The 27,548-nt window shown below is 41.7% G+C and overlaps 1 protein-coding gene across 1 annotated transcript; it reads left to right on the top strand.

Moving 5' to 3' along the window:
• Window positions 1-139: 139 nt before the first annotated feature.
• LOC307259969 (aldehyde dehydrogenase, mitochondrial-like) lies at window positions 140-27,548 on the top strand. The gene is made up of 13 exons (XM_080040064.1): window positions 140-329; window positions 1,643-1,747; window positions 5,024-5,164; window positions 5,494-5,573; window positions 10,059-10,170; window positions 11,360-11,488; window positions 16,031-16,144; window positions 22,356-22,458; window positions 22,874-23,058; window positions 23,804-23,968; window positions 25,905-26,062; window positions 26,299-26,413; window positions 27,208-27,548. The coding sequence occupies exons 1-13, from the start codon at window positions 213-215 to the stop codon at window positions 27,238-27,240; spliced, it is 1,557 nt and encodes a 518-aa protein (XP_079896190.1). The 5' UTR covers window positions 140-212; the 3' UTR covers window positions 27,241-27,548.

Below are 27,548 nucleotides of genomic sequence, written 5' to 3'. Positions count from 1 at the left end.
AGGTTGCTGCAATAAGTTGTTTAGTGGACCCCCATCCTCTGGGGGAAATACTTTTTTGGATCTGTATGGCGACGACGTCACAAACCGGGGCGGAGCTAGAGATTAAGCAGCGCTTGGCTCAGTGTCTGGCTGCCCTTTCCCCCTGTCTAGGCTGAGCTGCGAGTGGCTTGTTTTTCTGTCAAGTTTTTTCTGCTAGAGAGGAAGTATCGATCATGCTCCGGACCGTGTGTTCTCGGACCTTCGGCGGTCTGAGCCGCCTGTCGGCATGTCACTATTCTGCAGCCGCCATCCCAGCACCATGCACCGAACCCGAGATCCACTATAACAAGGTATAGTATTTTATTTAGCGAATGCAAAGTCCTTTAGCCAAGCAGTTGCCTCTTGCTCTGCTGTATGAAGGGTGACGAGTCCTCCTTTAAGTTTTTGTAGAGGGCATGTTTCAATGATGTGATGCATTGTACAAGGTACAGTGAGGCTCATTACGTAAGTTTAGTAGAGATCATTGGACATCGACCTGCAAACTCAGGTGTGCGTGTGTTGCGCTGCAGAGCATGGTATTTATCTTACGCAGTAGCATACCCGCGAAGGGCCGCGATGAGTTGGGATTGTTATTGCATTAATTATGTGACGCTCCAATGTTGTTGGCATGGAAAACTAAACGTGTGAGATAATATCGCGATGAACTCCATGTAAACTCCTGCACATGTAGCCGATGCTAAATTCTACTTGAAGTAGAGTTTCAGATGCTGAGGTTTTTCTAGCGTTAATTATCAGCTGATCGTCTTCTTTTCAGTTTGGGATTTGTACTGCTCTGCTGTGACTTCTTTTCGAGTTGTGTGTGTGTGTGTGTGTGTGTGTGTGTGTGTGTGTGTGTCTGTGTGTCTGTGTGTGTGTGTGGTAAATTGCACTGGTGCGGTTCCACTCCGATTCAGACCAAAAGCAGCGAGCTTGCAGGTGATTGGTTGATCTGGAAATGTTATAACATGAGACGACCAAATTGCAGGAAGTGGAGCAGAATGCGTTGGATTATGGGCCGCCTGCAACAGGTCAACCACAGTTCAGTTGTGACATAAGTGGGAGAGGAGGACCGAGTCCGACTTGCTCTTGGACTGGCAGAAGTCCCATGTTTACTTGACATCTGGGCAGAAGTTGAGAACATCCAGAATATGCTGGATAAAGTCCATAGTGAGCTTCAGAAAGTCATTCTGGAGGAGAAGGGATCCATGATCAGAGTGGAGACATATTTGTTAAGTAATGCTAATTCAGACATTGTTAAAGTAGAAGGCTAAGATTGGACCTGCCTCAATCTCTTCACCAAGGTTTGCGCGGAAATGTGTGTACGTACACCCACTACTCTAGTGTACACACGTTTGATAAATGAGGCCCAATATGGTCCACATCAGTAATTCTGACCCATTCTCAACGCTGTAAGAACACAAGACACTCTAAAACCTTAGCACCAAAAGAACATTTGAGAGGTAGGTAGGAGGTTAACTTTAGCACATGAATGTGACTAAAGAGGTAGAGAAGAGGTCGAAAGATGTCACTTACTATTTTTAATTTCATAAACAAAAAAGAATAACTCCAGCAGTGAGTGAAATGTGCTTTTGGTTCTTGTAATGAAACTGAATGTTTGTTTCAGCTGTTCATCAACAACGAATGGCAGGACGCAGTGAGTGGCAGAACCTTCGCCACCATCAACCCATCCACTGGAGAAGTCATATGTCAAGTAGCAGAGGCCAATGAGGTAAACACACACACTCTTATATCCACACTTTGCTTTAATTCACATTCATTTATGTTCAGTGATGGTGGGGGAACCTTTACTGGAAATGGAAACATTTAACTTAAAATGTAACTGTACGTTTTTATTCGGCAGTGTGCAGATCTGCTCTGTAAAACCAAATGTCCTCAACTATGTATTCTCTATATTTTCATTGTTTCATGAAGGCAAGCTCTGTCGTCCACACATTAACCCATTATATTTAGTTAAAGCAAGTGACGAAAATGACATTAACCCTTTTTTTTGTAGAACATTTCGAGAGAGAGTTAGAAAGGTGTTTTCCAAGGTAAAGAAAACACAGCACACACAGTGGTGTAGTGGTTGGAGTGGGGACAATATATTACTCAGAGTAGATTAAAGATATCACCTGGCAAGAGAGTAAAAGCATCAAAACTGTTTTGAGAAGTAAATTCAACCCTTCTATTGTTTTATGTTTACTTCTTTTGTGTACACGGTTAAAATGGCTGCCCGATGGGGCACTTTGTGGTGTAGTGGTTAAAGCGTATTGCTGTAAACTAGCGGTCGCCACTCGCCAAATGCGACCAAAATATTCCCCTGGCGACTTAATTTGGGAGGGATACATGCCACTGGGGCGGGTAAAAGTTTGTCCCGATGGTCGTGCTCTTGCGATAAATTATGCATGATAGAACAAAACATTGCAGTAGCTGTAAACTGATAAATTATGACGGTAGCAAACGTCAAGCTAAACTGGTGATTTGTTGTGTGTCACACTGAAGTAGCTCCCCCGACGTCACCGCTGTAGAAAATAAGTTCCCCCGAAGAAACGTAGCGTGCGCGTCACCGCCATAGAATGTGAAGAACGCCGCTCTTTAAAAGTTTTGGCTCAGCAAAAGCAGTTCGAGCGCAGCAATGGAGCTCTAAATAGATGCTGGATCGGATTGGTCCCATTTTTAGTTCTGATGAGTAATAAGTAATGAGTGTAGGGCTGCAACAACGAATCGATAAAATCGATTAGTAAAAGCGTTGGCAACGAATTTGGTCATCGATTCGTTGAGTCGCGCGATTAATAAATCACTTGCAGGCGCGGCACTGTTTACATCCAGCCGCCGACAGGTTCATGCACACCCACAGCGAGCCTTCCGCACGTGAAGCGGTGCGGGAAAGCTGTAGTGTGAGCGGCCACAGCTTGTATTTTTTTGGTCATATCTAACACTGGACTGTAGGCCTATATAAAAGTGTTGTACCTTTGCTGTATTTGGGTTAAAAAAAACTCCTTCAACTCAGTATCCGTCTAGTCCAAAAAAACTCTGTCAGCTGCTGCTGCTGCAGACTGTGTGCAGACGGGCTCGGAGAGTCGGCATCGGCGCATCAACAGTCAATCAAAGCAGCGGCAGTAATCACACAACCGAACGGTGTAGAAAGTCCCGTCAGTTAAAAATAGTAATCCAGTTTTTAAATCCATGTTAAAATCGGAAGGATATAACTAGTTAGCTTAAAAAAAGTAGCAAACATGTCAACTGTGATGTGTTCAGGCCGGCTCAGTAATATGATTGATGTGTTCAAATGCAACACAAAAAAAAAAAAAATTAGATTTTGGCGATTTTCCCACCAATATAAAATAGATAGTAAAGATGGAATTATGACCTGTTTAATGTCCTATCTTGAGCTATGATCATATCAGCAATTAAAGCAATAATACAAGTTCTATTTCAACAAAATAATAGAAAAGTATCAATAGTGATATCAATAAAGACTTGAATCGTTAAGGAGTCTCAAATGGTATCACTATCCGTAAAAATTAATGATCTCCTGTCATCTGAGAGAAATTAAGATGATTTAATTGTTTTAACCGTTAGTATTTACTGGTTAAAAATCTTATCGGTCGACTGGTTTACCATGGACATCCCTTATACTGTATAAATGTATATCATACATTGTATGTTTTTTTTGTGTTATCCCAGTTAGGTTTATTATTCATTTTTTATCATTTAATATTACTTTTAATTGTTCCGGGACATTGGAGCAATAACCTGGTGTTTTGACACTGCAGTCTGCACTGTTTTTTTAATCCGATTCATCGATTAATCGAAAAAATAATCGACCGATTAATCGATTATTAAAATAATCGTTAGTTGCAGCCCTAAATGAGTGTTTCCTTTGTCACAGTTTTGCACTGTTAAAGTTTTAAATGTGCAATGTTTGAAATGAAATGAATGAAACTAAATTAATATAATATTAAAATGTATTTCTAAATATTACTTTGGCCTCTTTTCTAAGCATGTACTGCTATATAATACTGTTATCTCAATGAAAAGTACTGAAACAGATGTATATATGCATCAAAAAGAGGCAATTTATTATTTGGCCGGTAAAAAATGTACTTGGCCGGTAGATTCTTTCATCTACCGGTCCCCTTGGCAGGTGAGCCAAAAAGTTAGTTTACAGCCCTGAGCGTATACCATAGAAGCTCAGACCATGTCCCAGCTAACCTCCGGTTAAACTCCTGCCCGGGTTGTTCTCTGCATGTCTTCCCCCTCTCTACACCATTTCATCTATGTCTCTTCACACGTTCAAATAAAAATAATCTTTAAAAAATCATATGAAAAACATCATTGGGTGACCATTAAAAATGGCTGTCCCCTGTCTGTGGTGTAGTGGTTAGAGCGCAATAGATAGATAATAGATAGATGGATAGAGTAAGCTATACGAATGAAGTGTATGATGTACAATTGTAATTAACACCAAATAATTAATTTTGAACAAGTATTTTATGTACCTAAACTGTGAGAAATGTTCTATATCCTATTGAAACTAGTGTATACTGGTACTATATACTTTTGAGCAATTTACTGATACTATGGAAGTCGGCTATACTTCCTTCAGATAATCTTGTGGTGCAGTAGATCACACCCAAATACTTGTCACAGGAGTCTAATGGCGACTTGAGGGTGGTGATATCAATGTTAAGGGCCTGGTTCCTGTCAGATGAGGTTACAGGTGTTACATAAGGACACTGCTGCATGTTCACTAAAGCTGCTGCACACTGAGTACACTTCACTATTAGAAATATTCACTAACAGCTCTAACGGCTTTGGAATGAATTAGTTTATTGGTATTTATTATAATAATCAATCAAGATTTATTTCACTCCAAAACTAAAATGATTCCCACATATCCTTCATTATGGGACAGTGTGAGACCTAAATGTTATTCTTGAAAAGGACAATAGTGTTTAAATAATAACAACACAAAAGCTGTTGTGGTGTTCTATGTCTCCAGGCAGATGTAGAGAAGGCTGTGAAGGCAGCACGTGATGCCTTCAGGCTGGGCTCACCCTGGAGACGGATGGACGCCTCTCACCGCGGCTTGCTACTCAACCGATTGGCCGACGCCATTGAGAGGGACACCGCCTACCTCGCCGTGAGTCATTATTATATGTCAGAAGTTCTCAGAACGCTACTGAACAATGTCTGTTTGATGTTTTTCCCCCTCCACGTAATACAAATACACTGTATTCTATCATAAAAATACTGTACCATACAATAATACTGTATATTGCCTTCTGATTGTCAAAAATACACATCACGTTTTTGACATGTACAGTATCCTCTGCTTCTCATTAGCAATAACCAATTTTTGTATTGTTTCTAAGATATTTGTAGTCTCATAATATCACACAATTGGTTCAGAGTTGTTGATAGCATCTAGAATGGTAATGCATAAACATTGATATTGTGTTGTTTCCTCAGGAACTGGAGACCCTTGACAATGGAAAGCCATATGCCATTGCGTACTCCGTCGATGTTCCCAGTGTCGTGAAGTGTTTAAGGTAACAACCCGTTTTTCTTGGCATTTAAAGCCCCATCCTGTGCCTTTGTTGGCCACAGGGTAGCAGACAGTTTGACACCTTGTCTATTCTTAACCAATGCCTTCGGCTGCCTTGAGGGTAGTGGTGGGCAATACTGCTTCATCTGACTCTAAAGGAAGGCGAAGTATCTTGCTTAGCTAAGAACGTTTGGAACATAAACACTTTTTTTTTCCAACATTATATGTATTGATTTTTAACAATTTTGCACACACAAAGTCTTCCACATTAATCAGCAAGTTTATACCATACATTAGAACCAAGGTGTAGGACATCACAACAAAAGATATAAAATAAATAAATAAGAATATCACAAATACAACAAGCAAAATAAAAAATTAAAATAAAAAAATAACGTGAGACCCCTCAAGACCAGTGTTGGGAATAACGCCGTTTAAAATAACGGCGTTAGGTAACGCCGTTCTTTTTTCAGTAACGGGGTAATCTAACTAATTACTTTTTCCGTCGTTACAACGCCATTATCGTTAGGCCTACTGAACGTTGAATGCGGTGCGTTACTATGAATTGATTGAATAAACTGTGTTATCCGAACGCACCCCTGGCTCCATACTACACAAACTGCTAGTGAGGAGACCGGTGTGTTTTAAGTTGTGTTTTATTCAGTGTGGATGTCAGTTAGCGCCGTCACGTCAGTCAGCCGGAGCGCCTGTTTAGTGAAGTTTCTTTTTCTTTCTCTCTCTGTTGTGTGATTGCCGCAGTAACCACCTATCCATCCACGGTTGAAACGTGCTCTCCCTGAGTTTGTTTGCATCGCCCTTGTGAGTAAGTGCATGGAGTTTTCCGATCTCTAGGGCCTATAAATTATAATTTATGCACTTTATTAAACGGCCGCGATTCGCCGGTTGCAACAGCTGTTTAGCGTGTCATCACGAGCCGAATATTGCTATTGTTCTTTTCCTGGGATCTGTATGCTGCTGTGCATGTTAAAGAAGGAAATAAACATATGGATAAATTACTCCTCCTCTCATCGTCTCATGCTTCATAGTCTGACGTTTTTGGCCTTAAGTGGTGTTTTAGCCGACACCCCTGAAGTGAATCCAGTGATAGCAGATCAGCACGGTACATTCAGCAGTTTCCTCTACTACTTTTGTTGAGAACAAAATACTTGAAGTGCAGGATAAACCTCTTGCTGTCTGTTGATGTGCAATAAGTATTGAAGGTTATGTAGCCCAGGGCCGCCCATAAGGGGTAGAAAGTGGGAAGGCTTTCTAGGGCCCAGCCACTTGGGGGGCCCATGGTCTTTGGAAGCCAAGAACCTAACTAAGCTAAACTTTATTTTTAGATATTTATGTCAATATCTATTCAAAGTTGGGTGTTTACACAGAGCTGCGGCTCCTCTTACGGCCATTTAAAAAGCAGTAGAAGAGCAGAAATTTAAAAAAAATTTCAGATTGAGCACAGCGGAGTGTAACTGTTTCAAACATAATCCATCCTATAAACCCTTTGTGTGCCAAATGGTGACAAGATTGGGTTTTGATATTAAACAGTTTTGACTGGATTATATTTCCTGACTCGTTCCTGCTCACGGAAAACACATGTAGGCCTACCTGCTACTTGTGTCTGGGTGTCGTTGTGAAAAGTATTTGGACCCCATGAAAAAACAGGTTGGGTACCTTTTGTAGTTCTTCTAGTTACTCTGTAATTTTCCTGAGTCTACAAACAGGTTTAAATTCTCTCTCCACATAATGTAAATTTTTGTGAAAAAGAATTTCCCTTTGGGGACTATACCTTCTAAAGGCTTTGACATAAGTCTTCAGGTTGACACGGCCAGCCAAGTCTGACCAGTTTTTCAGAAACCTGGCCAATTGACCAACCAGATGGGTCATACCACAATGAAGCTGACGAGCAGCATCATCCTGTTTTAATTATTGCCGTAACCACCAAGGTCCTGCTTTCTGTATTGTTTCTAAAAATTAAAAATTAAAATAGACCTAAAAAAGTTCTTAATGCAAAGAAAGACACAAGGCACAAAGAAGTTGGAAATAACTGAAGGAACAGATTTGAGTTCAAAGATTAAGAACTTTTTTTGTGATGATTTCAGTGCTTTTGCAGTGATGAGAGGAGAATGAACTAAGCCTAAATGTTGCAACCAAACATAGGCCAACTTTATAGTTTTGAGGGTAGGTTGGTTTGGTTATTCATGTAGAGAACCGCCTTTTTTCATTTGTGTGTGAAGAATTTGTGGTTGATGTTGTTTTTTAAGTGTTATTTATTTCAACAATACCACCAACATATTTCAAATGATTTAATGTCATGTGCAGAAATACAAAAAAGTGCAATATATGGTGCAGTCAATTAGTGTAAATGTATCTTACCAGAAACTAGTAGCATAGAAAACGTGCAAATTGTGAAAAAACTGTTTGCTTTAGTGAATACTAAAGAAGAACAATGTCTCTGTGTGGACTGATTATTTTGTAGAGATCAGGGGCCGTATTCACAAAACATTTTATCTTAGCGCTAAGAGTACTCCTAAGGAGCACTAAAAGTTCTTAGTAAGGAGTAATTTCTTAAAACCTATTCACAAAGCTGATAAGATCAACTTTTACTAAGGAATGGGAGGAACTCCTAAGCTGAGAATAGAGGGCGGTGTTGACCCTGTTGCTATGGATGATGTCATGTTCATACCTTCTATGCCCACAGTGATTGGCTGAGAGGGAATGAGAGCTAAGAGTGAGTTTATGATAGAAACACTGTGGAGATATCCATATCGTGTCGCTGTATTAAAGTGAAGAGTTTTTATATACAATTAATGTCAAGTGACACTGATTTAACATGAAACCAAGATACTGCAGGGTTTCCCACACATTCGTTCACAATTAACCTACAATAGCGCCACATAGGTCTATTAATTTAAAATGTTACAATGATTTGAATCGGAAAAAATATCCTCATTGAACAGCTGCACGCCATGCACTCTCACTGTATTTCCCTCAACGGCGGACTATGCCGCAATAGTCAGACAGCGGCAAACCAGGAAATTCGCAATTTAGAAACAACAACTGGCGAAATCGTAAAGTGCATGCGGAAGGAAAAAGGCGAGACACGCAACTATACAGTAGCGGACCTGTGGAATGGAGGAGTTGGAAGCGCCACATATGGGCCTACTCTAGTAACAAATTAAACCCAAACGTGACACCAACAGTAACTTTCAGTGCATCGTAAACCCAAAGCAACTGGAGGAAAAGGAACTTAATACATAATTTTTTATATAAATATAATAAATATAAATGTGTCTATACTTTCTAAACATAGCTTTACTAAGATCATTAAACCCTTACAGCTATTAAAGGTACCTTTTGTAAAGCTCACTAGCATTAAATCTCTCCAAAACACCATCAAATGGTTGTCTGTGATTTACTCTTAGTGACTTAGGAGTCCTCTCGAGGACTCCTAGCTTTTCATAGATTTAGGAGCTAGTTTTAGCGCTAAAATGCTTTGTGAATTACACTTATCTTAAAAAGTTAGGAGTCCTAAAATTAGGAGTGAAACGCCCCTTATTTTTGAGAGTTACTCCTAAATCAGCACGTTAGGACCTACTCTTAGCCTTAAAATGTTTTGTGAATACGGCCCCTGTTGATCTGTTAAACAATTGAGTGAGTGTAAGGGAATCAAAATAAATTGGTAGGTATGTTGGGCCAAGTCAGAAATGTGCTACTATTTTAAAATAATAATGAGCCCTTGCTCCCCAAACTGTCCCTGGTTGATAAGATAGTTAGTCTCTCTACAAATACATGTATGTGTTTATTGAGGGATGAGCGCACTCACACTCATTGTTGATAGGAGTAATGGGTAAGGGGGGCCCATTGACTGGAGGTTTTCAGGGGCCCAGCCATTTGTGTGGGCAGGCCTGATGTAGCCTACAAGTAGGCCTACCTGTCTGTTCTACTCATTTCAACTGACTTGTGAAAACTGCTCAGAAAAATCCGAAATTGTTGTCATGGGCCTATAGCAACTTTTTTTTTTCACAGTAGGCTAACGCAAATAGTTACTTTCCCTGGTAACTAGTTACTTCTATTATAAAGTAATTCAGTTACTAACTCAGTTACTTTTTGGAACAAGTAGTGAGTAACTATAACTAATTACTTTTTTAAAGTAACGTTCCCAACACTGCTCAAGACAGCCGTCTAACAAACAAAACCAAAAGTATATAAAATACAAACAATAAGTCCTGTGGTATTTCTAATGTTGCGGTCGGGGAATACAAGTGATATTACATTACAGTCCAGTGTTCATCTTATAGTCACGTGAGTGTTGCAGAGGGCAATTTATTCATCCCCAGGTTCTTCTATCATATGTGCTATGTCTGTCCTCTCCAGTAAACGTATTATCGGACTCCATGTGTTATTAAAGAATGACTCCTTGCCCTTGATAATGTAACACAAACACATTTGGTGTAACAACAGAACATACCATTTGTGTTTTGTTTAGGTACTATGCAGGCTGGGCTGACAAATGGGAAGGAAAGACAATCCCCATCGATGGAGATTATTTCTGCTACACCAGACACGAGCCCATCGGAGTGTGTGGACAGATCATACCGGTGAGGGAGACTGGGAGCAACATATGAAATGACTACCTGTTCAATGAAATGAGCCAATAGAAATGCCTACAAAAAGCTCTCACACCTGATTTTGTAATGTATAATGAATTCTTGCCTCACTGTTGTGAAAGGGTGGGATGAGATGAGGCTAGTCTGGTCTTCAATCCTTTCTGTACACCCCCCCCACTGATAGGTCGATGAATATAACATACACAGAGGCTGATTTTACATTCTATAACACTGTAGATCTTACATTAAAGCCCAGTAGCTTATTATGTGAATGTATCTGTGCAGTAGTTGCATATTCCATGAAGTTGGATGTTTGTCTACTATCATTTTTGGAATGTAACCAACTGATATAAAACAGGAGCTCATATGGAGGAGAAATGGAGTGGGTCGTATAAGGACATGTAATTCCAAACCACAGGCTCTGGGAAAGCGTCCAGTTCCCTGGTAAAAATAGATGTGTGTGCTAATGAGTGATGGGGTGAGAAGAGGAAAACCCTATTTTAATCCTTTTATGTTTTTCATCTCATCTAAACTTCATGCTCCCATCCGGTTTCGGGTCACTGGGGGCAACAGATCCCCAAACTTCTCTTTCCCGGGCCACATTGACCAGCTCTGACTTAGGGGATCCCGAGGAGTTTCCAGGCCAGCTTGGAGATATAATTACTCCAACTAGTCCTGGGTCTTCCCCAAGGCCTTCTTCCAGCTTTACATGCCTGATACACTACCCTAGGGAAGCACACAGGGGACATCCTTACCAGATAACCAAACCATCTCAACTGGCTCCTGTTTGACACAAAGAAGCAGTAGTTCTACTCCGAATTCCTCGTAGATGACTGAGCTTCTCACATTATCTCTAATACCCCTTTCACACAGCCGCAAAATCGGAGCTAGTTAGGAGCTAGAGCCAGTTTTTAGGTTTCACACCGCCAGAGAGCCGGCTCCGGGCTGTAAAAACCGGTTCAATCCCAGCTCCAGGATTGAGCCGGGCTAGAACATTTTATCTGCCTACGTCAAGGGTCTGGGGAGGGATTATCATGACCAACCAGACCAACTCAAACCTCATGCCCGCCATATTTAAAAACACCGCTGCAGCATAGGAGTAGCAGGCTTGAATTTGTCACAGTAAAAGTGAAAAAGAAATGAATGCCCTATGTGACTTTCCCTTTCCTTCTCCCTGCAGTGGAACTTCCCTCTGTTGATGCAGGCCTGGAAGCTTGGCCCGGCCCTGGCTACTGGTAACACTGTGGTGATGAAGGTAGCAGAGCAGACACCGCTCACAGCCCTCTATGTAGCCAGCCTGATTAAAGAGGTACTTGCTTTTTCTTTATTTACACTCCTTTTGAGTTAATGTGAATTTACCTGTAAAAAATAAATAATCATTAATGTAATACAAAGGAATACCGCATTGTTTATAATATGTAAAGACAAAATGATGAGGTTGCAGTGACCTTCTATACCATATTATACCATAACCTCATAGGAGCTTTACCTTCTTTAGAGCATTGCCTACCCCACTGTACTTTCAGAGTTGGGCAATTGTATGCATCAAAATCTGTACTGGCATTCATCTCCAGATAGTTATTACAATGGCCTTCCTTTATCCTTAAGCTTGAGTTAAAGCAAGACAAATATGGCCACATTGTAAGTCTAAAGAAGCTTTAGCTTTCTGTTTATTCAAGGTCTGCTGATCAAATATCACTTCTTAAAGGCCAGGACACACCGCTCCGACTACCGACCGTCGCCAGAAAATGGAGTCTGCCGATTCAGGCAGCTCCAGTCTGCCCGTCGCGGCCAAAAAAGTGCCAAGAACACACCGAGCCGACTACTGACTTGCCGTACGTTCTGTGTTTGTGCGGGATGACATTAAGTAGCTGTTATCATAACATAGGCCGGCATTATAACGGAGAGAATGCATGCTGTAGACACACACACACACACACACACACACACACACACACACACACACACACACACACACACACCTGTGGCCGCTCCTCGCCCAAACTACCTCAACTATTTCTGAAAACATGTGAAAACGTCATGCACGGACAATCTAATGTTGGGTGCTGATTGTGTTTAGCCTACATAACATAATCCGAACATTCTCCGATTCTGTTGATAGCTTAAAAATCCTAAATCATGTTTGCCAAAAGTCAAAGTAATATCTGCTCCACTGCCGTGGCAGAGAGGATAGCTCTCCACCAATCACATTGCTCCGGCTGAAAGACTGGCCGACGCCGATTGAACATGTTGAATCGGCTGAAAAAAAGCCTGACGCGTACCTTTCTTTCTTTTTTTCATTTTCTGGCGACGGTCGGTAGTCGGAGCGGTGTGTCCTGGCCTTAAAGCAGTTCGGATGGATGTGAGTTTGAGCATTTCAGCACAATCATAATATCCCGCCTTCCTCCAATGCAGCCCCACCCCCTCATTCCTATCCCCGTTTTTTTTGTTTTGTTTTTGAAGAAACTTAATTTAGGCTACACAAGCAGACTTACTTGCTTAATAGGCTACTGTCTCCGTGCACAAAGTGAGTTATATTGTGGCTGAAGAAACTGGTGGCTGTAGTAGGCTACCGGTACCGCGCTGATCTGCTTGTATCACTGGTTTCACTTCAGATATGTCGGCCAGAACACCACTTATGCTTATAATGACACTAGGAGAGGAGGAGTAGGGTTTTATCTGCTCTTTATTTTCCTTCTTTCACAGGCACAGCCGCATATAGATCGCGGAAAAAGAACAAAGGCTTAAGGCCAGGACACACCAGTCCGACATGTTCCGACTACGCAAAAAATGGAGTCGGCCGTTTCAGGAAGCTCCAATCTTCCCGTCGCGGCCAAAGAACACACCGAGACGACTGTTTATTTTCCGTACACTCGCGGGACGTATGTCTCCACAACAGCAGGCGGCGCTAATCTGTATTGTGGCCCGAAAAAATACGAAAGCCGGAAATGATTGGACATCTCTCTAGAGCATAAACATAGATAGAAATACGTATTTATATTTATGGACCATAAGAGCACAATTTTTAGCAGAGAGTGTCGAGCATGGTGTCGAGCAGTCAACAAGGGTTGATGCATGTGAGTACTCTCAAAACGAAACGAACAAACACATTAAAACGATGGCTAGCTGTTGTTAGCTGTTTGTGCTACCCGCCTCACTTCCGGGCTTCACTGATTCGCTAGCCCTCCACCAATCAAATTGCTCCAAATGAAAGACGGTCGGCCGCCGATTGAACATGTTCAATCGGCGGCCGCCAGGCTCAAAACAAGCCCGACGACCTCTACGTCGGCCGACGTCACGGCACACACCAAACAGATTCGTCTTTTTTTTTGACGACGGCGATTATCGGGCTGGTGTGTCCTGGCCTTTAAACTCCGCTCGTGAGGAGACGTTTGAACAGCTGTTGCGACTCGCGAATCGCAGCCGCTAATAACATGCACAAACTATAACTTATAACAGCGATCGGGACTACATGTACATACTCACACACGGGTGATTCACATTTACACTCAGATAAACACGAATGATGGCTTACTGTGGCAACTTGCTCACACACATCTCACCGAGGGAGAAGCGAAAGGAAACTTACTGAACTGGCTCTCTGGCCGACTGACGTCACGGCCCAACACTAAACAAAACACAGCTTAACACACTGTAAGAAATAACAAGAAATAACAACACTGTAACAGGGCTGTACGCTTATTTTTTAAAGTGGTAGCACTGGTGCTAGCAAGCAAAAAAAATCAGTAGCACAAAAATAAATTTGGTAGCACACAAAGTATGATCGAAAACTTGCATAACCTTAACCCTTGCATTTCGCTCTAATTACCTTTGAGCATGTCATCTTGGTCTCATTTGAGATTCTCAATTAATATTATTTCCTAGTGTGTGCAGTAATAATTGTAGAAAAATTAATAGGGGTGCACTGATTGCAATTTAGACAAAATAATCTAACCTGCCAATTGCAATTTGGCAGGCTGTCGCACTAGTTAGGGTTGCCACCTTGGATTTAGGAAAAAAAGGGACACTTGAATGTTTGGGGCGGAGGGCTCGGCCATTATTAGGCTACCAGTTCAGACTGACCAGTGTAATGACCTATAATAACCATACACACCTACAGTGCTTTTTACAGTATAGGCTAAATAGGGAGACTGAGGTGGGTGGGGACCCTGGACCTTGTAGGGGGGCCCCGGAAGAAAAAAATGCAACCTTTTAAAGTAAAATTCATCAATCTGGTGCACTTTGAGAATAATATTGCATGCAACCATGCCCAGGGGCCCAAGGGCTCGGGGGGGGGGGGGGCCTAAGCCAGAAATACTGATAGTAACTTTAAATGTTGCATTGTCAAAGAGCTCAGTCACTCATGTCAATAACAGGGTCCAACAAGGAATAGCCTAAATATAAGGAAATAAATCATCATGGCCCCAACTAGGTGACAAATAGAAAAGCAAGTGCAAAACAAAAGCATTATTAGCTCTGTCTAAGGGGCTTCATGAGGGACAGCTAAGCCCCCCACACACAAACAGGAATAAGCTTGCTATGTGTAAATTCTATACTGTTCATGAAAAGTAGCTTTCCACCCTGTATATGTTGCAATGGGCCCCTCCATCATATAACATGAGTCTGCAGACCAATCTACTGTACTGTTTTCACAGTTGCAGAGTAAAGAGTGCCTGTTTAAGAAAAATAATGTTCCTTCTGCAGCTCAAGATTTGATTAAAATGTTCCTCTGCTCTGATGCATTTAACTTTAACACGGTACAAAGAGTCTGGGCCCATTATCTCATAATCCGTCTATGAACCAACTGGTTTCCACAATCTTTTTTATTTTCGCGGGCAGCATGCACAAGCATTATTTATTAAAAAAAAAAAAAAAAAAAAAAAAAAAAAGTGTGGGGCCCCACACAGGGTCTTGAAACGGGCCCCGAGATCGTTAAGACCGCCCCTGCCCGCCCGCCCGCCTCTCCGATGCAATAGCGGGCGCAACAAACTCCTCGGCCCGTGTGAGACGGCCTTAACTACTGAACGAAGGAAGGAAATCAAATGAGGTTTTGGCATTTTCCCCAAAAAACGGGTCACAGCTGGTGAAAAAAAGAGAACAATTCTGGGAAAAACGGGACGGGTGGCAACACTAGCACGAGTGCGATTGGAGTTGTATTCATCATCGCACGTGATCAATTTCAGTAGCAAATGCGATCAAAACTGTCGCACTGTACAGCCCTGCTGTAACCTTTTCTACAATGGTCGCTACTCGCTAGGCTACTGTCTGCCGTGGAATCAAAACAAACCCTTTCGTTGAGGACGCGCGTGCACGAATGCGCGGTACACAAGCAGACGGCAAACAGACAGGTCTGTCGGCCAATTAAATCGTTCGGTCCGAACGATTTGATTGGTTGTAGTTTTCACCTAATATTATGAGACTGAAATAATTGTTTCTTTTTATTCCTGGTGGGTCTACCATGCATTTTAGAGTGTAAAAACCTTATTTATACCATTTTAAAGTCATTTAAAATAAGTGTAAAAACTCTACAAAGGTAAGAATAGCTTTAAATGACACAGTGGTGTGTGACTTTGCTCCCCAGTCTAGACTGGCTCAGAAACGTATTAACCATATTATGTGATCTTATCAGGCTCAATATTGAATTACTCTGCTAATACATCAGATGTATTTTGATATTGACATTTAGTAGAGTATTCTCAAAGTGCTCCTTTTTGCACTTAATTACTTTTTTAATGGACACACATAATATCATGAATTAACTGAAAGAAAAAGATTACAGCGTTTAAATACTTTTGCACATTCTCCTTGTCCAGATCTTCTCCAGCTCTTGTTGACATCATTGTACTTGCAGGTTGGTTTTCCTGAGGGTGTTGTGAACATCTTGCCTGGCATGGGACCATCAGCTGGCGCAGCCATCGCAAGGCACATGGATGTTGACAAGGTGGCCTTCACTGGCTCCACAGAGGTAGGCTTACTGTGTGTGTGTGTGTGTGTGTGTGTGTGTGTGTGTGTGTGTGTGTGTGTGTGTGTGTGTGTGTGTGTGTGTGTGTGTGTGTGTGTGTGTGTGTGTGTGTGTGTGTGTGTGTGTGTGTGTGTGTGTGTGTGTGTGTGTGTGTGTGTGTGTGTGTGTGTGTGTGTGTGTGTGTGTGTGTGTGTGTGTGTGTGTGTGTGTGTGTGTGTGTGTGTGTGTGTGCTATTGTACACTGCCTGACCAAAAAAAAAAGTCACAAACTCTAATATTTCGTTGGACCATCTTTAGCTTTGATTACGGCACATATTCTCCCTAACACATTTTAACAGATAGGCTTTTTAGATCCTACTGTACACTGCCACACAGGCTTGTACAGTAGGCACTAGGCATGATGGGAGCATCACTTCATCCACCTCTCTTCTTACCCTGATGCACCCATCACTCTGGAACAGGGTCAATCTGGTCTCATCAGACCACACAACCTTTTCCCATTGCTCCACAGTCCAATCTGTATGCTCCCTGGCAAATTGAAGCATTTTTTCCTGAGAAGCCCCACTGATAAGTGGTTGTCTGAAGGCTACCTAGCTGTATAGTATGTTAATGCTCTTACTTTCACTATTAAACAGCCGGGTGTTCTACTGTCCATATTTTACATTTTGATTCCACCAAATGTTTTAGGTGATCTCCCATCATGATCATTTAAGATTATTTTCCGACAAAAACATGTCCTCAAAGATGATGGTTCACCACTATCTATCCAGGTTTTAATAATGCGTTGGACAGATCTTAACCCACTTTTAGTAGTATCAGCGTCTCCGTAGTAGTTTTATGCAGGTCAATAAGTTCACCCTTCTGAAACAGAGTTACATCTTTTTCAAAACCACAGCATATGTCTTCTGACATGGCTGTTTAAGAAATAATAAGCTATACACTGCATCAGTTAGGGTTAAATAACTTGTTGCCCGACTGAAGCATATTAATCACTGCAGTTTTTGACCAATGGGTGAGGGTGCAGTATATTTTCTTGGGCCTTTACTCAGAAAGCCGCGTTGGTAGTTAGTTGATGGAAGAAGACACAGTTGAATGCAGATGAGGAGGTCTCAGGAAACTTCTCTTTATTAAACAACAAAACTCATCCTGCAGTCAAAACGAAGCCAATAAGAATTTAAAGTGTTTGTAGCCAAATCTATGAAGAAGTTCCTTTGCTATAGAGACCCGACTTTTTCCAGAATTGTGGCCGGTTTTAACCGCCACTCTAAGTGAGCTGATTGGTTCTTTAGGACAGTACGCCCTGCTCCTCCTAACACCTAATTGGTGTACCCTAACTAGCTCCACCCTAATAAGTCAGGGGACATCTGGGTTGCCCTCTGGCCCCCAGAGGACATCCTGAGTCTAGTCATCACCTAGAGTCGATATGTCACGTTGGCCAAGAAGTCTGATTCAGCAACTTGTAAGACAATGCTGATGATGATGATGATGATGATGATGACCAGGATCAATAAACTACTGTTAACTCTTAGCCAGACTGTCTTTGATTAACTCACAAGACAGTCACCTTTGTGTGAAATTTGAATGATCTACAGGTCAGCCTTGAGGGTTTCCTCCTCAAGCAGCTGACATCCCTGACTTTGCCCCCTGCCTGATGAGGCATTGTCGCTGTCCTACTCTGTAGCAGTAGACCTTACTATAAAATGTATAATAACATAATACACTACAGTAATCTTAGAATGTGTCATAACAAAATACACTACAAGGGTTCTTGCATATTTGCTTTGTTAAATCCAGGTTCTGACTCTTTTTTGGGCCGGGCAGTGTATGTAGTTCTATCAAACAAGTCACATAAAAAAATCAACAGTGGCACATTGTATCAAGTTGTCTGAGGTCATTCCATCCCAACACTGTATATGAGTCAAATAGCACACATTAGTATAAACAGAGCTTCACAGCAGGACCTTTGAATGAAAAAGCGCAGAAGGTTAAAATGATCTGCAGCCAAATACAAGACAACTCCTGGAGAAGAAGTATGCAAGTCAATTGTAGTATGCTGAAAATACACAAATGCCCCACTAACTCCAGTAGCATTTTGGATTATTCGTATCTATTCTTGACATTTCTTGACATAATGAAAACAAAATCTTCCTTATCGGATTTTTTTTCTTCTCTCCTGTGGCCCTTAAACTCTTCTGTACTTTAGTATGTAGTGTAGTAAAAATAAAAAGTATGTGATTTGGAACGCAGGGCTAGTTAGCTTTACTTTGTTGTCCTCTCTCCTTTACCTTTGCATTTCTCAACTCTCTGGCTCAGTGTGCTTTGGCAGAAGTTGAGCTGGGGATAAACAGCCCATTGTGTACAAGAAGGGAGGCATTTCTCAACCCAAGATTGAAAATAGCTTCTATGTTGACTTTAGATTGTCTGTGGTACCTACGGTGCTGTGTGTGTGTGTGTGTGTGTGTGTGTGTGTGTGTGTGTGTGTGTGTGTGTGTGTGTGTGTGTGTGTGTGTGTGTGTGTGTGTGTGTGTGTGTGTGTGTGTGTGTGTGTGTGTGTGTGTGTGTGTGTGTGTGTGTGTGTGTGTGTGTGTGTGTGTGTGTGTGTGTGTGTGTGTGTGTGTGTGTGTGTGAGAACTGTCTACCAGATAAGTTTCAGACTTGTATTGTGTAGCTGTGTTATCTGTATCAGATATCATTATGTTTTGGTAGTTGTAAAACATAACATCTCATGATCTACTCTACTGGTGAGGTTGGCTGTAGTCAATTGTTCAACATATAAATGTTTTTATATTAACTGATTTTAATTATAGGGGGGATGAAATTCCTCAAAATACCTATTAATCTGGCCTTAACATGACACAAATGAGTTTATTGATTATACATTTGTACATATTGAGTTTCAGAATTCACAACGCTCAATTGTAACAATACAACTAGTCCAGGGTTCCAGGTTCCATTCATTCACCCACGGTCATACCGGTGGTGGTAAACTACGATAGTAGCCACAGCTGCCCTGGGGCAGATTGACGGAAGAGGTACATTTCCCCCTTGAAAAGTAAGGAAGACAACCCCCCTCCACCCAAAAGAGATATGAATAACAGTTCAGGAGGTGGAAACATTTATATATCCTTCTTACCTGTTACCATATATTTATCAATGACTTCAGACACCCCTAAATTGGACCGTACCATCTTCACCTTGCTGAGCTCCCGCAATTGCTTTCTGAGCCTCGACTAGCTTGTTCTAGCCCAATACACTTCACTTGTTACCTTACCTGAATTAGATTGTGTCAAGTGTCTAAGGATGAATGCTAACATTATCTAGTTTCTAACTTTTAACAGTTAGCTGACTTTTAGCTAACTAGCTAGTTTGCTCCTACCTAACATTATCTTAGCTAGCTAGCACCCTTTTCATTAACAGTATAAAATGTCATGCTAGTTAACACTGGTCTTCAGTCGTGAATAAGCACATTTCCACCATAAATTGATGCAGACAAATTCACTAGAATGCAGAAAATATATTGTTTGACACTCAAATTTATTTTATGGGGTAGGACCCCCATAGCCCACACTTAATGTATCCCCCCCATGTTGAAAAGATACATACACCACTAAAGGCTGTTACATACTCCGCGAGAAGAAAGAAGAAAGTTCTCGGTGACAGAGCTGCGAGAAGTTCTTTCTGGTCTGTCATTACATACTTCACGAGAACTCAACTGCCGAACTCCTCACCGCGGCGCATTGTTACCATGGTAATTGACTCAGTAGCGCCAGCTGATTTCACTTCGCTTTCCTCATTGACTTCAGACTGACCAATCACACAATAGTTCTCGGACTAGCTGCGAGAAGAAAGTTCGGCCCGGGTGATGTGTCGAGAACAAGCTGCGAGAACAGCTAAACAATAGCTGAGAGAAGAAAATTACGTCATTTTCTTCTCGCAGCTCTGTCACCGAGAACTTTGTTATTTCTTCTCGCGGAGTATGTAACAGCCTTTAGTGTGCATGTTGGTCAGAAGGTCTGAATCGGTTTAAATACACACAAACGGGCTTCTGTAAAGAAATCAGGTGACAGTAGTGACACAGGTAAAACTGCAATACCTTGTTTAATCTGTGATCTGTTATCTATAATGGAGCAGGCCAGCAGTCATATGACTCCTATGTGACTAGACCTTATGGAAGCACGCTCCACTCATTGGCCCTCATTTATCAAACTTGCGTGGAAACTGGTGCAGATTCTGGCGCAAATACCTCCCTACGCCAGGTATCGCGTGGGATTTATCAAACAGTCGTATCTCGCCAATCTCGGCGTACGCCACGCCATTATTGATAAATGCAGCGGCTGAAAACAATCGTACCACGCCCCTATATTTTCTCAGTTTAGAGGCCTCGCCCAGAGGTTTTGCGACATGGATATGCGCAATACGGCACTTCCCTGAAGTAGAAATTGACAGAATAACAGCGAAAGTAGAAAAAAAGAGTTTCATTTCGGAGCATTAGCCTACAAGCAACATCAAATAACGACAGAAGGCAGCAGTTAGGAAGGAAATAACTGCTGCGGTCAACAGCGTTGGTGTTGACTCAAAATCGCCACTAAAAAAAGCGTGTTGCTGTTCTGAAATGCAACCAACTGGGGGTGCGGGGCTGCGGGCATAATATAGCCTAAGTGGTGGAGGAGAAAAAGACGCACCAACTGTCCGATAATGGTCCCCATAAAATAAATACACGTCTGCAGAGATTTGAATGATTAGAATGTATTGGCCCTTTTAGATAGCACTACTCAAAAGGGTTTTAAAAACTAAAAATAACACATTTAGCGTTTTACTGTATGACAGCATGCGCTTGGCACGAGTGGTCAGCCCGGCCGTCAGCTGCACAAGCCGACCCGGCAGCGATCAGCTGTGAGAGCGCCCACCGTCCTGCTCCACCAGCAGATAGGAACAACGTGCCGGTTAAGGTGGAAATAAATCGCTCGCTTTAGCATCAATGACACATTAAAAGAGGAACTAACATCTACAAAGTGCGTCAAATAAATAAAATGTTAAGCTGAATGTTGTGCCGTGTATTTTTTTGTATCATAAAGAGCAGTGTAGGCCTACTACATATTTAATACTTTGGCTAACATTTTGAATGAATGCAGCCCCCGTGCCTCAGTGTCCCCCCAGCTGCTCCAAGACGGAGACAACTGCCCTTACGTGTGCGCACTATTGAATCAGCTCTCCTACTCAGTTGCACACCATAAGCTGCTCATTTTTAAGTGATTAATATCTTTATTTCGGTCTTATTTGCACTGCATTTGTATTGTCTTCTAATAATTGTCCAACAAAGTCATCGGCTACCCGGCACAGCCTGCACTGCGAGTCCAAGCTGTTTTCAAATTTGCGTACACGAGCTGAGAGCTGGCGTGGGATTTGAGCGTACCCTACGCTCACGTCCATATTGATAAATGCCGAGATTTGCGTGGAAATGTACGTACACCCATTTTTCTGGTCTACGCAAGATTGATAAATGAGGGCCATTTACACTGTCCTGAATTTTATTTAAATTATTCTCACTTTGAGAGGAGAGAGCTTCTGTAGTGAGAACACAGTCTTTCCCAACAGCAAACACGTGTGTGTGAACACTTGACTATTTAAACTATCTGATTGATTGGTGCAACATCCTGTATGAGCGTCCAGAGTCCAGAGCTCAGTGTGAGGGTGACAGAGTTCCAGCAGTTGTGCCAATAGTGGCCGTCGGCCGATATGCACCTGTCAATGTCCAGGTTAATGGCTGAATGAAGGCTGTATCTGATGCTAAATATTGACCCAAAGGGTGAAGACTTGCATGCGCATTTAAGGTGCAGGTGTGTGTGTGTGTGTGTGTGTGTGTGTGTGTGTGTACTAGCTGATATGACATGTGGTCATTGTGTTTTTCTGCTTAGTCATAGCAAAAAGCAGAGTGTGTGTGTGTGTGTGTGTGTGTGTGTGTACTAGCTGATATGACATGTGGTCATTGTGTTTTTCTGCTTAGTCATAGCAAAAAGCAGAACTGATGATAGATGAATGCAGGTGAATAGGGTAACATTGATAAGAAATGTGAAACTTTACCAGTTAATCTTTCCAATTTGTCCGTTAGGCAACACTGTCTTGATTGAGCTGTAGTAGTTTTTTATAGCATTGACTTCTCCACAAATCCAATGGTCCCAGTGTGAGTGAAGGTGTCCCTGTGTTGTTCCATCAGGTGGGCCATCTGATCCAGCAGGCCTCAGCCAGCAGCAACCTGAAGAAAGTCACTCTGGAGCTGGGAGGGAAGAGTCCAAACATCATCCTGTCTGATGCAAACCGTAGGTTGTCTGCCCGGGCTTCCATTCCCAAAGCGTGTGTAGTGTAAACCGTATAGATGAGAGCAATCATCCCCTCCACGTCATAGCCCCGCCCTGGTTTTGAATAGTATCTTCATAAATTATATATATATTTTTTTTTATTTTGTCATCTGGAACCAAACTTAGACTGAAATTTGTTTGTAAACCAAATTGTGGGCCCTGCTGCTGTAAACAACAACAGTGAACATGTCAGGAAGCTTTCTAACTTCAAACAGTGTTAGAGGGATCACATTCACCGCTGGAGAAAGTTTGATTATTCAGTTATGAGAATATATCTTTAGAAAATGTTCACTTCTCCGACACACCCGAAGTAACATAGTGCACCTTTTAATAGTCCAAGATGGAGAGCTCTTACAGTGGTTGTGTTTTGTTTCAGTGGAGGATGCAGTGGAGCAGTCCCACTTTGCTCTGTTCTTCAACCAGGGCCAGTGCTGCTGTGCTGGCTCCAGGACCTTCGTCCAGGCAGACATCTACGATGAGTTTGTGGAGCGCAGCGTGGAGCGCGCCAAGAGAAGAGTGGTGGGGAACCCCTTTGACTTAAAGACCGAACAGGGACCTCAGGTAATGCACATGCACGCATACACACACACACACACTGAACACAAGCACCAACACGCACACACATACACTGAATGCACACATACAGCAAACACACACACACAAACATGCACACATGCACACACACACACACACACACACACACACACACACACACACACACACACACACACACACACACACACACACACACACACACACACACACACATACTGTTACAGATCACAACACATGATAGCCTTATCTTAACCAACCCGCCCCACAAATTCGTAATATACAACGTCGGAGACTGCTCTCACCATCGTAAAATTTAGACTTTATTCTTGTGTTTTTATTGATTTACCCTGAATGTGGCCTAATACTCATAATAAGAGTATATATGAGAGGACCAACAGTAAGGAAAATACATAAATAGAATCAAAATATAAATGTATGTACACACAACTACATGTTTTTACATGCATAGCCTTATCCACACACACACACACACACACACACACACACACACACACACACACACACACACACACACACACACACACACACACACACACACACACACACACACACACACACACACACACACACACACACACACACACACACACACACACACACACACACACACACACACACACACACACACACACACACACACACACACACACACACACACACACACACACACACACACACACACACACACACAGGCTAAAAGAGTTTTGTGTGTCTGTACTGACCTGTGCAGGTGGACCAGGATCAGTTCAATAAGATCCTGGGTTACATCAGCGCTGGGAAGAGAGAGGGAGCCAGCCTGCTGTGTGGAGGAGGAGTGGCTGCAGACAGAGGATACTTCATCCAGCCCACTGTGTTTGGAAACGTCCAGGACAACATGACCATCGCCAGGGAGGAGGTAGGACGATAGAAGGGAATGTAAGAGCTGGGCCTTTTGACATCAAATCAATATCAAAGTCAAAGTCAAAATTATTTCTATAGCACATTCAAAAACTACATCAGTTGGCCAAAGTGCTGTACAAGATACAATACAAAATAACATATAAGATACATGAGAAAAAAAGAGTCAACTTGTGTTAAAGGCCAATGCAACAAAAGTGAGTCTTCAGCAACGTAGTAAACTGTTCAACTTTACAGGGTTCCAGGGTTCCAGGTCCCATTCATTCACACACAGTCATACTAAAATGTTACCTAGATGACTGAACGAGTATTTAGTTTTTTTGCCCTCATAGTTCACTGGCCCTTAAACTCTTCTGTACTTTAGTATGTAGTGTAGTAAAAAGAAAAAGTATGTGATTTGGAGTGCAGGGTCAGTTTCCAAGTAGGAATTCCGACCTCTGTGGAATTCCAGTTGAAATCTCCGACTTCATAAACTCCCACTTCCCTGTTAGAATGTTCATTCCTCTGATGCCCTCTTCTGGACAACACTAAAATGAAATACACCCCACACTTTGCATTCGATGTTGCTGCGGTCAGATTTTATTGTGCAATCAATAAAATGCAATCCAAGTTTTTTTTCCCCCTTTCATCTGTGTTGTAGCCTATTTGGTTTGAAATGTTATTCTTTCTTCCTTTTTAATCGGCTCATTTCTATTTTCCATTGAAGAGCAATAATCAGCTGTCAAGAGCAATAATCTGACCACGCCTGGTTGAGATATGACAAATTTTTGATGTTTATTCAGTCAAATCATTTTTCGTGGAGGTAGATAGTGAGGAGAGTGAACATAAGTTATTTATTGAGATAATGCAAAGTACTTACAGGCCAAAAACACAGACGTCTGTTCATGCAGGGTGGCAGAAGCGAAAGCTCCTTTCCCCGATATGAAATCCTGTGATAACCCAAACACATGTTGACCCCCCTCTTTACACTTTCTCAGAATGTGAAGGCCATGCTGGAACCAAACGGCTTTTAGCTGGCTGTGTGACATGTTGGATGATCTGTTTCACTTCAAGATATTCATTGATTTTGACAAAAAAGGACATGGACAACAAGCGTTCTCCAGAATCACTGGCTCCACCTTTTGAAATGGCCAGTTCTAGTGTTGTGTGGGGACCTGTGCTAGGTCTGTTTGTCAAACTACAGACTCTGAAGTACTTGTCCTCTGAACCCGTTACCATAAAATAATATATGATATCATTGTATGACCTCTTTGTTGATAACTTTCCCCACTGTGAACAGTAGTAGTGCAGAATGCCCGCAGAGTTCTAGCCTCTAACTACTGTATTGTTCCCCTGTTTGGTTGTTGGTCTGTAGATGATGTGTTGTGTTTGTCTGGCTTAAATAGCTGTTTGTTTGTTTGTTTGTTTGTGTGTCTTATGTTTATGTTTCTTTTTTTACTTTAATCTTATTTTTCTTTCTTTTTTTTCAAAACAACAACAACAAGAACACATGGGTGGATTTCCTAAACATCAGTCAGTATAGGGCTTAAAACAGTCTATATACAGAGTATAATCAAATCAAAATATAAAACAGCAGCAGAGCGCACAAATCAAGTGAAAGGAGCTGTAAGCGGAATGGTTAGTTTAGCTAACTTCCTGTCAGTGACTGCAGTTAGCAGTCCCCTCCCTCGTCCCTACATCACCACATTAATGCACTGCGGTCTTCAAGCATCATCTCAGATCCATAAGTGGGATAAAACATGATTAAAAACCATCAAAACAGACATTGGGAAGGATTTTTACCTGCTCCGCCATTGTATGCGCATACACATTCACCCATCTGTCGCTCTGCAAAGAGCGATTTAACACTTATATTAACATAAATAAATCGCTTTCTTCACCTTTTAATTATTACCAGAATTGATTTAGTTTGTTGTGGTGTTTTTCTCTTGCAGATCTTTGGCCCGGTGATGCAGATCTTGAAGTTTAACTCCATGGAGGAGGTGGTGACCAGAGCTAACGACAGTCAGTACGGCCTGGCAGCAGCTGTCTTCACTAAGGACATTGATAAGGCCAGCTATGTGTCCAACGGGCTGCGCGCTGGAACAGTCTGGTACGAGACACATTCAAGAGCTATAAGCCCCAGGGCTTTCTTATGCCAAGTCATGCATGGATGTTTTTATCCATTTGAAATACTTTGGAACCTTGTTGGCAAAAGTTAAAAAATGTAATAATACAACACGGATTTATGTAGTGCTTTTCCAAATGTTCAAAGAAGTCTCTTCTGTTTTGAAAATACTACTGCAGAAGGTGTTTGTAATGTGTGTGTGTGTGTCTCTCTCTCTACAGGATCAACTGTTATGATGTGTTTGCGGCCCAGGCTCCGTTTGGAGGTTACAAGATGTCGGGTAACGGCAGAGAGCTTGGAGAGTACAGTCTGGACAACTACACAGAGGTCAAGACGGTGAGTAGAAATATGACATCATACAAACAGGTTGAAGCTCATCATATCTATCTCTATCTATCTTACTGTCTGTATGCAAAGCCAATGTAATCTTGATCAAATGCAGAAGGACCAATAAAGTGATCAGTATGTTAAATACTGTGTGTGTTGTTGGAGATTAATCAGCCATTAAAAGCTGATTACAGATGAGAACTGACCATTCATTCTGCTACATTTGTATCTCTCTAAAGTCCCAAAATGATGTTTGCATTTCATTTATACATCATATTAGTGTCCAAAGGTTTTACAGAACAGTTTTTGGATGCTTCCCTTTTTTCATTGAAAGTATTTATTTATTTATTATTCTTCCGGACAATTACACACAATACACAATTTTCTCTTTACATATTACATTGTGTTATCGTCCGAAGGGTGGCAGGAGAAGCCAAAGGCTTATCAGGTCCCGCCCCCACTGCCATAAGATTCAGATACACAGCTACTGATACAGTTAAAACATTTTTCTTTTATTTTTTTTAAGAAGATGCATTCCAATACACAGACAATTTTAGGTTTGTATTTTTAGTATTGTTGATGTAAGTGTTTTACAAGTTGAGATTTTTTGTTCGGAGTATTGAATAAAACGTATGTTTGAATGGAATAACTGATATGATTAATTGCTTTAATAACATTTTAATACAAGTACACAATACAGTACAGATGGGACATTGATGACATTGAAATAATGTAACGTCTGTGTATAAACAGTGAGATGCATACCAACTTCTAAAACCCTGAACCCTTGTTTGTGTTGCCAGGTGACCATGAAGGTACCACAGAAGAATTCCTAGACATGTGAAAGGAGCCAACATGAAGCACGCTGCTCCCTGTCAAGTGTTCTTGTATTTCTGCTGCGGGTCTGTCACACATACTGATGCTGTTGGAGACAAACTCTGCTCACACTCACTCACATCTCCATTTAAATAGATGAGTAAAGTGAATGATCAAACAATGTGATTACATAGCTTGGGCTACTACTGCTGAATCAAGCAAACTGTTCATGAGCGTGCTTTTCCATAATGCTACGTTTATCACCTGATTTCAAGATGATCATAAAATCAGCTGGCTTTGAGATTTCCAATTTTTCATAATAAATGTA

Source organism: Ammodytes marinus, assembly GCF_949987685.1.
Source record: "Ammodytes marinus genome assembly, chromosome: 13".
In the NCBI taxonomy this organism is placed as follows: Eukaryota; Metazoa; Chordata; class Actinopteri; order Uranoscopiformes; family Ammodytidae; genus Ammodytes; species Ammodytes marinus.
The sequence above is the reverse complement of the archived record's forward strand: the minus strand, read 5'-3'. Positions and strand labels throughout refer to the sequence as shown.